The following is a 10,696-nucleotide window of genomic DNA, read 5'->3' on the forward strand; positions in this document are numbered from 1 at the left end:
AGTGGACATAGAACCCCAATGCGCTGTTTACTACTCCCTATTCTGAGAGGAGTGGCACAAAGTAGAAGGCTGAATTTTCTGCTAATAGGGTTAGCAAAATTAACAATATACACCTCATGGAAAAGATCCAGCAGAAATGACTGACAGCCTTTGTCCGAGGGGACCTGTGGCACCTATCTAGTATACTCCAAAGCCAAACTGGTACCTGCATAACCACGCCACTGTTCTATGAGGGCTGTATTCAAGCAATGCAATCAGTTTCAAGCTGGGCAGCGTGCATGTGGGGAGGCTGTTTTCCCCAGGCCTGAAAACAAGGGGATGTGGCCACAGCCACACTGCCCACCTCCTCCTCCATGTTTTCCGAAACTTCATTTCCACTGGGGACTGCATCCCCGCTGCCTCCATTGACTTCCGGCTCTTGTTTGGCTTTCTTTGCATCATCTTTGCGGGGACTCTCATCTTCTGGTTTCCTCTAAAGATAACAAGTGTGAAGCCTTTACAAATGCTCTTACATCTTAAATGACAACTAAGCTGGGTGTAATGGCAGTGTCTGTAATCCCAGCACTCAGGAGGGCTGAGGCAGGAGGATCACCCCAAGGCCAGTACATAGTTCAAGGCCAGCCTGAACTACATAGCGAGACCTTATTTCCAAAAACGAACAAAAACTACAACTTACAAAATACCCATAACCCTTACGATACACAAATCCTAAACACAAGGACTCAGCTCCAAGAACCCCTAGTCAAAGGGAAGTGCCAACCTGTACTCTGCAAAATAAACTTCTGTCCCAATCTATCAATTCAATTCCGCCTTGCTCCCTACCAAGAGGCATAGTGGGGGAGGGTAAGAAGTAGAACTGAGCAGTGACAAAGTGTGAAACATCTGAGGCAGAAGTATGGGTTTCCCCAAAAGGAAATAACCACAGAACTATGGGAGGAAGGTAGAGACTCAAAGGAGTTTAAGGATCAGCAGGCCTGCTGCTACATGAATATGGCTAAAGAAAAAAATGCACCCATCTGATGAATCCTTAGTTGAAGTACCATCTTCCTTCCCAAACCTTCATTATCTTGTCTCACCGCTAGGAGGGTTTGTAAGACAGGTATTATTTATGTATTGTTTGAGACCCAAAAAAGCAGATTGGGCTGGGGATATAGCTCAGTGGCACAAGTGCCTGTCTGGCAAGCGCGAGGTCCCGAGTTTGATTTCTGGTACCAAAAAAAAAAAAAAAAACTCAAAACCCAAAACAAAGGCAGATCAAGGGAAAGAAAAGAACCACCATGTGTAGGTTTTACCTTCTTTCTGACAAGGTGGGAAATATCAGTCACACAATTAGATGAGGAAGCACCATCTGTTCTTCTACTGGCAATCTAGCAAAAGAAGGAGCCTTTGTTAGCAGTCTACAAGGATATGAAACTAGCAGTGAAGTCTAACATTAAATGACAAAAATAACCCTCAATACTCACCATGGATACTGAAGAGCTGCCTCCACTAGGATTGAAACCTGAGGTAGAACTCTCCACCTATGAGAGATGACAAATCAAAGCAAATCCCAACCTACATAGGACCCAGGCCACCCAATCTTCCACGTCCTCCTTACAAAACAAAAGGTTTCCTGACATCCTGGCAGCCCCAGCTGGCCACCTGGGGTCAGTCCTCAGTGCAGCACTAATCTACACAGTACTATCCTCAGACAGAAACAATAGCTTATATTTATCAAACAATTACTATTTGTCTGGTACTGTGTAAGGTAATTTACATATTATACTATCATCTCTATTTCATCTGGGTAGAGCTGAATGCCCATGGTCACACACCTTGTAGCACGGATGGAATTCAAATCCAGTCTAGCTCTAGAGCCCACTGTCTACTACCATTGTACTGTTTTGGTAGACCAGTGAGATAAACGCCCCCATAACCTCTGATCAACACTCAAACTTAAGTCCCGATGGAAGTTGTTAGGTAGTATTGAATACTGTATGCCTCTTCTCTGTACACATTGTAAAATGCCTGAGATACAGTACATAAAAAATTAATATAAGGAAGTACAACATTATTGTAAATGTACGTGAGAATAACATGGAAAAATAAAAGTGAAACTATTTTCTTGTTAAAGAAAAAAAATTCTTAAAGCAAATGGAGCATTAACATTGATGGTACACCAGGGATATAGCTCAGCAGCACAAGCGCCTGCCTGGCAAGCACAAGGTCCCGAGTTTGATTCCCAGTACCAAAAAAAAAAAAAAATGAATGGTACCAAATATGATGCTTTTGAACGAACCAGAGTAGCTTTCAGCGCCAATTCAGCTACGTTCCCACTACGCTGGGACTCCTTTGCATCTTCTATCTTTTCTCTGATTTCGGGTAGCAGCTCCTTCAATTCCTCAATTTCTTTTTCATATTCAGTAGGTGACCCTTCAGCCTCCTTCATCTGTTCCTTTAGCACAGCTACAAAGAACAGGCTAAAGTGATCAGTAACAATTACCACAAAGTATCCATTTTTAACCTTTTCCATTACTGGATCAACATTATCAGGAAGCGCTGCTGCTCACTCACCCATTCTCTTCTCGATGACTTCAATAGATTTGCTGAACTGTGCCACTGCCTCATCATACTGAGAGTTGTATCCATAGGCCAAGCCCAGCTGGTAGTGAGTCTCGGCAAGGAGACGGTCGTGGGCTTCCAAGTACTGCTCCTGCAGGGTAAGGCAGGCCTGGAACTCTTCCACAGCCTGGACGTAGTTCTCTAGCAAAGACAGAATCAACAGCAAGTATTGGGTAGCATTTAACTATTTCTACAATTCAAACCCATTCTGTAGAAATGCTTCCACCATTTTTTTGTTTTTAGTATCTACAGGATGCTTGGCTATACAGAATGACAAAGGGATCTTAAAAAAAAAAAAAAAAAAACTACACAAAGGGCTGCAGGTATACCTCAGTGGCAGAGTATGCTGAAGCATGTATGTACAAGGCCCTGGCTTTGATCCCCAGCATCAAGAACACCCACTGAGACTCAGATTATCACTGTTCACCGTTCTAGGACCATGAAGAAGTCAAACATATGACTGTATTAAAGCCAACCACCTAACTATGACCAATAAAGGTGGACGCTAGAAAATCTCTTACAAGGGAGAAAAGGGGTGTAAGGGAGGCTGAAGAACAAGATGGAAAAAGCATTACCAGATTCAACACTAACTTCTCCAAGTTTAAGGTGTGCCTGTGCAGCATAAAGCTGTGCTGCTTTTGTTTCTTGCCTGGAAGGAAGGAAGGAAGTTGATCAGAAATGACATTAGTCCAACCCTAACTGCTTTCAATGTTCAGTCACCAATCTCTCAATCTGAAGTTAGCAGCACAGAATTTTTTACCTTTTAAAAATGATCTTTGCTAAATCCAGCATATCCCAGGCAAGCTCTAGGTTCCCAATGTCCTCCTCTTCACTTTCTTGAAGAGACTAAAGCATATCCAAATTATTGGTATTAGGCAGAATTACAAGACAGACATAATTTTAGAGTAAAAATCTAAATGGACAGTGTTATAAGGCCTGATGGAACATTATTGTTCATCAGTGTAAAACAGGTCCTGGTATGTTGAGTTCTGTCCTCACAGACATGACCCTCTGGGATCTGTCTACTGTGAACATGAATAAAGGGTCCCAATATCTAACCAAGAACCAGCTGTCTACAAAACCCATTCCTATACTACCAAGCTGCAGTCCTACAATGACACAAGCAGACAAGAATACTCAACAAATAGTAACTAGGGGGCTGGGGATTTAGCTCAGCGGCAAAAGCGCCTGCCTGGCAAGCGCAAGGTCGTGAGTTCGGTTCCCGGTACCGGAGAAAAACAAAAAACAAAAAAACAAATAGTAACTCGCCTTGTTTTCAAGAATGGATTCATTTGGCATTTCTTCAGCCTTGTCATTTTCTTTATCCTCCTCTTCTGAGCCTTCAGTTTCTACAAGCAAAAATTCCACAGAATTGAAAATTAGCTAAGGGCCTGCTCAAAAGATTCCAATAAATACATGCTATCCTTCATTCTGATACAAAACAGCTACCAGCTAATCCAAGTCACTTAATATCTGATCTGAATAAAAAGACAATGGTTACATTCAAATTCAAAATTTTATCTTAATTTAGAATCTACAACCTACGCATCAGATCAGCAATTAAAAGGTTGAGCAAATACTCCGGTTTTTCTTAGCATATAAATCTTTTGCCTTTTTTAAAACACTAAGTGTTTTTCTTATAAAAGTTAACATATTCAGAGTGAGACTGATTAGCTGCTGCCTCTTAAGTCATTGACGAAAAGCTCATATCCACTTAGCCAAAAGCAGGTAAGCTACCTTGGACAGTGTTTCTACTGCTTTTAGATGCCACTCATTAAACACTACAGGTCTGGAAAGTGCCAAAGTGCCAAGGTTAAATTATCCCAGTCTATTCAGAAAAAAACACTAGCTTTCCCACAACAGAGCTGTGGGAGTCCTTACCAATCTCCCAATGAGCATGCCACAGCCTCCAGCCAGCTACAGCATATAGAGAATCTGATGATTCCATTTAAATCTGTGGCCATATTTAACGCCATTATTTCAACTATTGATATAGATAGGCTAATAAAGTACTCCATACTCAATGATAGCGCAACCTTTTTTTTTTTTTCCCCCAGTACAGAAGGTTGAAGCTAGGGCCTCTTCACTAAACCACATTAAAGCCCATTTTAAAATTTTTATTTTAGGTGCCAGGGATCCAGCTCAGTGGCACAAGCACCTGCCTGGCAAGCGCAAGGTTCTGAGTTTCATTCCTGGTACAAAAAAATAAATTTTTTTTTATTTTAAGCCAGGTGAGGTGGCACATGCCTGTAATTCCAGCACTCGGGAGGGTTGAAGCAGGAGGACTATCCCAAGTTTGAGACCAGCCTGGGCTAGCTACAAGGCCAGCCGGAACTGCATAGAGAGACCTTGTCTCAAAAAAAAAAATTAAAAAAAAGGAAAGATGCCTTCCTTAATGTAAGTTAGCCTGGGAAGAACAATATATTTAAAGCAGACTGAAGACCAGATTTAGCACTATGGTTAGGGTCATATGACCTTTACGCCTCAACTTCTTCACTATAAGTACTCACCTACATTGTTTTATACCTATGTAAGTATTGTGTTACATACCCTTACACAAGTATTGTTTTGGGGCTGGGGATATATATAGCTCAGTGGCATAGTGCCTACCTTGCAAGCACAAGGTCCTGAGTTTGATTACTGGCACCAAAAAAAAGGTACTGTTTTAGAACTCAAAGTAATACACAGAAATACACAACATATCTACTGTACCTTATCAAAATCCAACTTAAAGAGAATCAGCGGAGATTTTAAAGCCCTTGTTCATTATTAAGATTAAGAGCTGGAGCCAGGTATGCTGGTGCACACCTGTAATCCCAGTACTTGGGAGGCTGAGGCAGGAGTGCTGGGAGTTTGAGGCCTGCCTGGGGTACATAAGTGAGCTCAAGTTCAGCCTGAACTACACAGCGAGACCCTGTCTCAAAAAAAAAAAAAAAAAAAAAAAAAAAAAACGCTGGGCCTGCTTATTACCAATCTTAGCACTCTGGGAGGCTAAGGCAAAAGGACTAGAAGTTTGATACCATCCTGGGAAGAAACTCAGTGACTTAGCAAGACCCTGTGTAAAAATAAAAGGGGTCAGAGATACAGTTCTGTGCAGAGAGTTCAATCCCTAGTACTGTAAATAAAGAAAGATGCACATCAAGGGCAAGGGGTGTAGCTATGTGATGAGGTCCTAGTTTCAACCCTTAGCACCCACCCCCAAAAATAAATAAACAAACAAATAAATCAACTTGTGAGCACTCTGTCCTCAAAGAATTTTTATAGCTCAAGAAACAGACCAACAGTGCTACCAGTTTGCTAATTCACTTCTGACTACTACGCCTGTACTGGCTGGAGTGCAGGGACCTGCCCAGATAGAGAAGTCATTTACCACAACCTTCACACATCAAAGATGAATCTTTGAAAAACTTTACTTAAAGAGGACTCTTAAGTGGTCTGGCAATTACAAAGAATAATAACAACTGGAATATACCTGTTATTAATGCCAAAGTTAGATGAACCTTACATACAGTAGAATCTTCAAATGATAGCACAACTCAAGTCAGACGTGCCAATTACTAATTAGAGGCTTATGTATCTTGAATTGGATCACATTTAGAGAAATAAAACAAAGCATCTACACTTTATAACATTCCAAGTACCAAAAATTTCAGCTTAGCAGCCAAAGCAAGCATGAAATGAGGAGGGAAAGCAGCAGAAAGACTCATGACTAAGTTTTTCTTTTCTCTTTTGCAAAGAGGTGCTATTTTAACTACTGGGAACAAGCCTCTAAACATTTCCCGAACACTAAAAGTAGAAAGGACACCAGAATTCTTTAACGCTGGTGACAGAAGATCCAAAGTTAAATGCCTTCATTGAAATGGCATGCCTGCTTAAGTGTACCAATTCACTGGATTCTACTGCTTTGTTCTTGCTTCCTAAAGCACAGGAGAAACCATGTAAACAGTAAGTTTAAAACTCCAGAGGCATGCAAGTGAACATCCATTCAGCATTCTCTGCCAGCCTAGCCCACTATTTCCTTACCTATCCCAGCCCTTCTCATCCACCTTTTCCATCCCTTTATTGGCTAGTGTGGTAAAAATTACTGATAGCTAGCCAAGTATGGAACATCACAGAGAAGACCTACTTTGCAGTTAGTAAAAGCGTTAGTTTATAAGCCAGCTAAAGAACATTTTCTGCTTCTGCTTTAAATTGTTTAACTTATATCACAACCTTTTTAAATCACCCCCATTTCCATTTACCCTTTCCTAATCCAAAGGCAGACGGAAAATCCTGAATGGAAGGCTGACTTTTACCCATGATTAGTGAGTCAAAATCCAGAATGTACTCCACCCACTGTAGCTCTTGCATATCCCGGTTACCTTCACCCTCTTTCATCTGTTCTTCTCTCTCTTGGGTCTCTTCATTAGCAGCTATCTTAACTTTGTCGTCAGGTGCTTTCTCAGTAGCCCTCTGGACTACTTTGGTTTCAACCCCATCTCCAGCTGCCTGAGACTCTTCTACAGGCAGCTTAATCTCCTCCTGGCTAGGCACTAACTCTGCCCTGACCTTCTCTAGACCTGAGTCACCTTTCGTTTCTGCAGAAGTCTGTGGTTCAACAGGAGTCTGATCTCCTACAGCTGATGGTCCACTGCCTAGGCCTTCCTGAGGGAGAACTGTGGGTTCCTGTTCTGGCTTTTCAGAGACTTCCGACCCAGACTCTGGAGCTAAGGCCTCCGTGGCCTCTGTTGTCATCACTGGTGACTCTTGGAAAGAAAGCACTTCTTGTCCTGCCAGTTGCTCCAGCAAAGCCTTTCCTGGCTCATTTTCAGACGCAACTACCTGTCCCTCAGGCTCATCCCCACCCACATCCACTGGCTTGACTGTGGGCTCCACAGGCTCCGCCTCTACCTCCGAGGCAGTGCCCTGCTTTTCCACAAGCGCAGTGTGCTGCTCTTCAGAATCTTCTTCGGGCTTCTCCTTTGTGCTCACAGTTACCTCTTCCTGCTCCTCCTGACCTTTTTCTCTACATTCTTTTTGGATGTCAGTTCCAAAAACTGGATTTCTTTCCTGCGTGTCTGGTGCTTTCTGTTCTGGCTTCCCGGTAGTGACCTCAGCTTCTTCCAGTCCTTCTGGTCCTGTTGCTTTTGCCTCTTCACGGGTTTCAGTTGGTTGATTTGGAGTCAATTTAACTGTTTCCTGTAGCTTCTCTGTAGGCTCACTTATATCCATATCTTCTCTTCCACCCTTCTCAATTTCACTCTTCTGTTCCAAATGGGTTTCAGGCTTTGCCAGAGAATTGCCTTCTGTTTTTTTGGCGGCTTCTTTTTCTCCCATGGCGTCATAAACCTGTTCTCTCAACTCTTCCCTTGCTTCCTCTACATGGTTAAAGAACATGAAGCATAAACATGTCTTCGAGTTTAATGATAAAAGCATATATGGAAACTAAAAATACATTCCCTTTAAACCCTCAAATGCCCTGGCTTTAAGTTTTAGCAGATGACCTAAAAATTACCTGCCCCCGTGAGAAGAGCAAAGGAAGAGTCCCAGCTAGCAGAGCAACTTACTGCAAAAGAAACCCAAGCTCCTTAAGCTAGGTATCATGTCACTCTGAGCACTGTGATTACCAGTTAGGTAAGAGATACCAAGCTTTTCATTCTCCTTTAAACATTACAGGCCCCTATCTGGTTTATAAAACTCTTGAAGCCATCTCAGCTTAGAAATTAATTTTCTTAGACACAAAAAAGTGCGCCAAAAGTACTACCATTAACATAACTGAGCTTCATAAACTGGTTAAAAAAATTGCATCAGAAAAATTCCTTGACTAAATTTATCTTTTACAAAAGCCTATGTTCACTTTTAGTAATGGGCTACCCCCACTGCGGTCTATACTAGATGCAGCCATCACCCACAGCATCTGGAGAGACCAGCCAGGACAGGGAGAGCCCTATTTCCATCACTCTGTACAAGAAGCATCCGTCGCATGTTTAAGTAACACATGCAACTCCACATACCATCTATGTTATCATTATTTTCTACTAGCGCTTCATCTTCTGTTTTTTCTCCTTCTTCCTCTTCCACATGCACACCTTCCAAGGCATTTCCCAACACCCCGTTCTCCATTCTATATAAAAAGAAAAAGCACCAGAGACATTAAGGTCTAGAACCTACTAATGTATTATCAAGCAGGAAATGTACCATAAAAAAGAGTAACCAGATAATATAAAACCATGCAAGCTATGTGTGATGTGAGACACCTATCATCCCAGCTCCTCTAGCTAACCAAGAGGATCACAAGTACAAGCCCAGCCTGGACAACTTACTGACTTAAAAGAGACTCTTGTGTCAAAGTAAAAAATTAGGCTGGGTGTGGTGGCTCACACCTGTAATCCCAGCATTCCAGAGATTGAGGCAAGAGGATTGCTGAGAGTTCAAGGCCATCCTGGGCTATAGCAAAACCCTGTCTCAAATAAAGGAATGAATGAATGCAGGCTAAAGGTGTAGCTCAGTGATAAGAACACCCTGGGTTCAATACCTAGTACCAAAAACAGATAAACTAAATGAATAAAACTACACATACTTGTACAAGAAAGCAATTATCAAATCAAAGCTTCTAATAAAAGTTAAGCCTATAGGAACACTGAAGGAAATAAGCACACTGCTCATCCAGCCACCTGAAAAGCACTGACTCTTTCCAAAAGACTAAAATCTGTATTCATTCCTTTCACAACAGGGCCATAATACTCCAAACTTTGCATTTAAACCCACTTCTCTAGAGACCCAATAACATTCTACCACAATTTTCACAGTAAGTTAACTACATGTTCCAAATGATTACAAGGTTAGAAACTTAGAACAGAGAGTAAACGGATAACAGATCATTTGCTAGTTTGTACTCCCTCAACATACTTTATTCTGTTGGATAATATATAGGTACTTTAAATAACAAGACTACTTGTATTATTTGCTAGACAAGCTCACATGCTATTTATTTGAAACTGTCCTCTAGTCCTTGTTCAAAGTCACTGCTTTGCGCTAGCTGCAACACTTTTAAGGGTTCACTTCCCCATACTGAACTTTGATCAATTACTGACCATCCACTAATAAAAAGATTTTTGCTTCTAATAACCCCAAAAGTAAAAACTTCAATATTTTTATTCTTTGCATCAAGTGTCATTCACAACTTCTATCAGTAATTCATGCATTCTCAAAACCCACTTTCTAGGTAAAACCAGCCCTTACCTGTTGTGAAATGTCAAAGCTAGTAAACACAGCCAACTTCAGTTTGTAAATACACCAAGGGAGATAAAACATTCTATTTATAAACCAAACATTTACTTATACAGTAAGGCTTAAAAGACATACCTTGCCAACTCCAAAAGTGATTTCCCATAGAAAAAGAAGGCTTCTCCACACTCATTAGCTGTCTCTCCATACTTCTTACCTCTACAAACAGAAAAACACCTAAAACTTTAGCATCTAATATTTGCCAGTTAATACCAACAATGCATGAAAGTAATGTTACACTGCTTCACCTATATATATAATGCATATTCTAAATGACATCAGTTTGCTACTTAGTATGTAATCCAGGGACCAAATTATATGAAAAAGATCACAGAACAGCATCAAGATAAAAAAGCATGATCCCTTGAGCCAGACTGCCTAAATCCATGGCCCATCCATAACCCTTAACTAACTGTATGACCTTACAAATTAATATCAGTGTCTTAGTTTTATCATCTATTATATGGGAAACATTATAGCTACTGCAAGAACTAAACCAGGCAATGTATATAAAAGGATTTGAGGGGCTGGGGATTTAGCTCAGTGGCACAGCACCTGCCTGGCAAGCGCAAGGTCATGAGTTCGATACCAGGTACTGGAAAATAACAAAAAAAAAAAAGGATTTGAACAGTGTGTAGAAAGGAATGGGGCAAACACATATAATCCAAGCAAGTAGGAGGTGGAGGGAGTAGAATTGCATGGAGTTTGAGGCTAGCCTGAAGTACATTTTTAAAACAAAAGAAAAAGAAAAAAAAAGGGCTAGGGAGATAGCTCAGTGGCATAAGCAACTGCCTGGCAAGTGCAAGGTCCTAAGTTCGATTCCCGATAC

At 41.2% G+C, this 10,696-nt stretch overlaps 1 protein-coding gene across 3 annotated transcripts in view; it reads right to left on the reverse strand.

Moving 5' to 3' along the window:
* Positions 1-10,696, reverse strand: part of Nasp (nuclear autoantigenic sperm protein (histone-binding)) — a 29,972-nt gene that overhangs the window by 934 nt on the left and 18,342 nt on the right. For 2 of the 3 annotated variants that reach the window (XM_005398699.2, XM_005398700.2), the window contains exons 5-15: positions 9,946-10,026; positions 8,595-8,704; positions 6,963-7,958; positions 3,871-3,950; positions 3,362-3,447; positions 3,177-3,250; positions 2,554-2,742; positions 2,279-2,445; positions 1,464-1,520; positions 1,293-1,367; positions 344-472 (exon numbers count right to left, since the gene is read on the reverse strand). In XM_005398699.2, coding sequence (XP_005398756.1) covers positions 344-472; positions 1,293-1,367; positions 1,464-1,520; positions 2,279-2,445; positions 2,554-2,742; positions 3,177-3,250; positions 3,362-3,447; positions 3,871-3,950; positions 6,963-7,958; positions 8,595-8,704; positions 9,946-10,026 — 2,044 coding nt within the window. The remainder of the gene's footprint in view (positions 1-343; positions 473-1,292; positions 1,368-1,463; positions 1,521-2,278; positions 2,446-2,553; positions 2,743-3,176; positions 3,251-3,361; positions 3,448-3,870; positions 3,951-6,962; positions 7,959-8,594; positions 8,705-9,945; positions 10,027-10,696) is intronic. The other variant, XM_005398701.2, reaches the window with a different exon arrangement.

Source organism: Chinchilla lanigera, unplaced genomic scaffold, assembly GCF_000276665.1.
Source record: "Chinchilla lanigera isolate Chin_1 unplaced genomic scaffold, ChiLan1.0 scaffold00063, whole genome shotgun sequence".
NCBI classification, from domain to species: domain Eukaryota; kingdom Metazoa; phylum Chordata; class Mammalia; order Rodentia; family Chinchillidae; genus Chinchilla; species Chinchilla lanigera.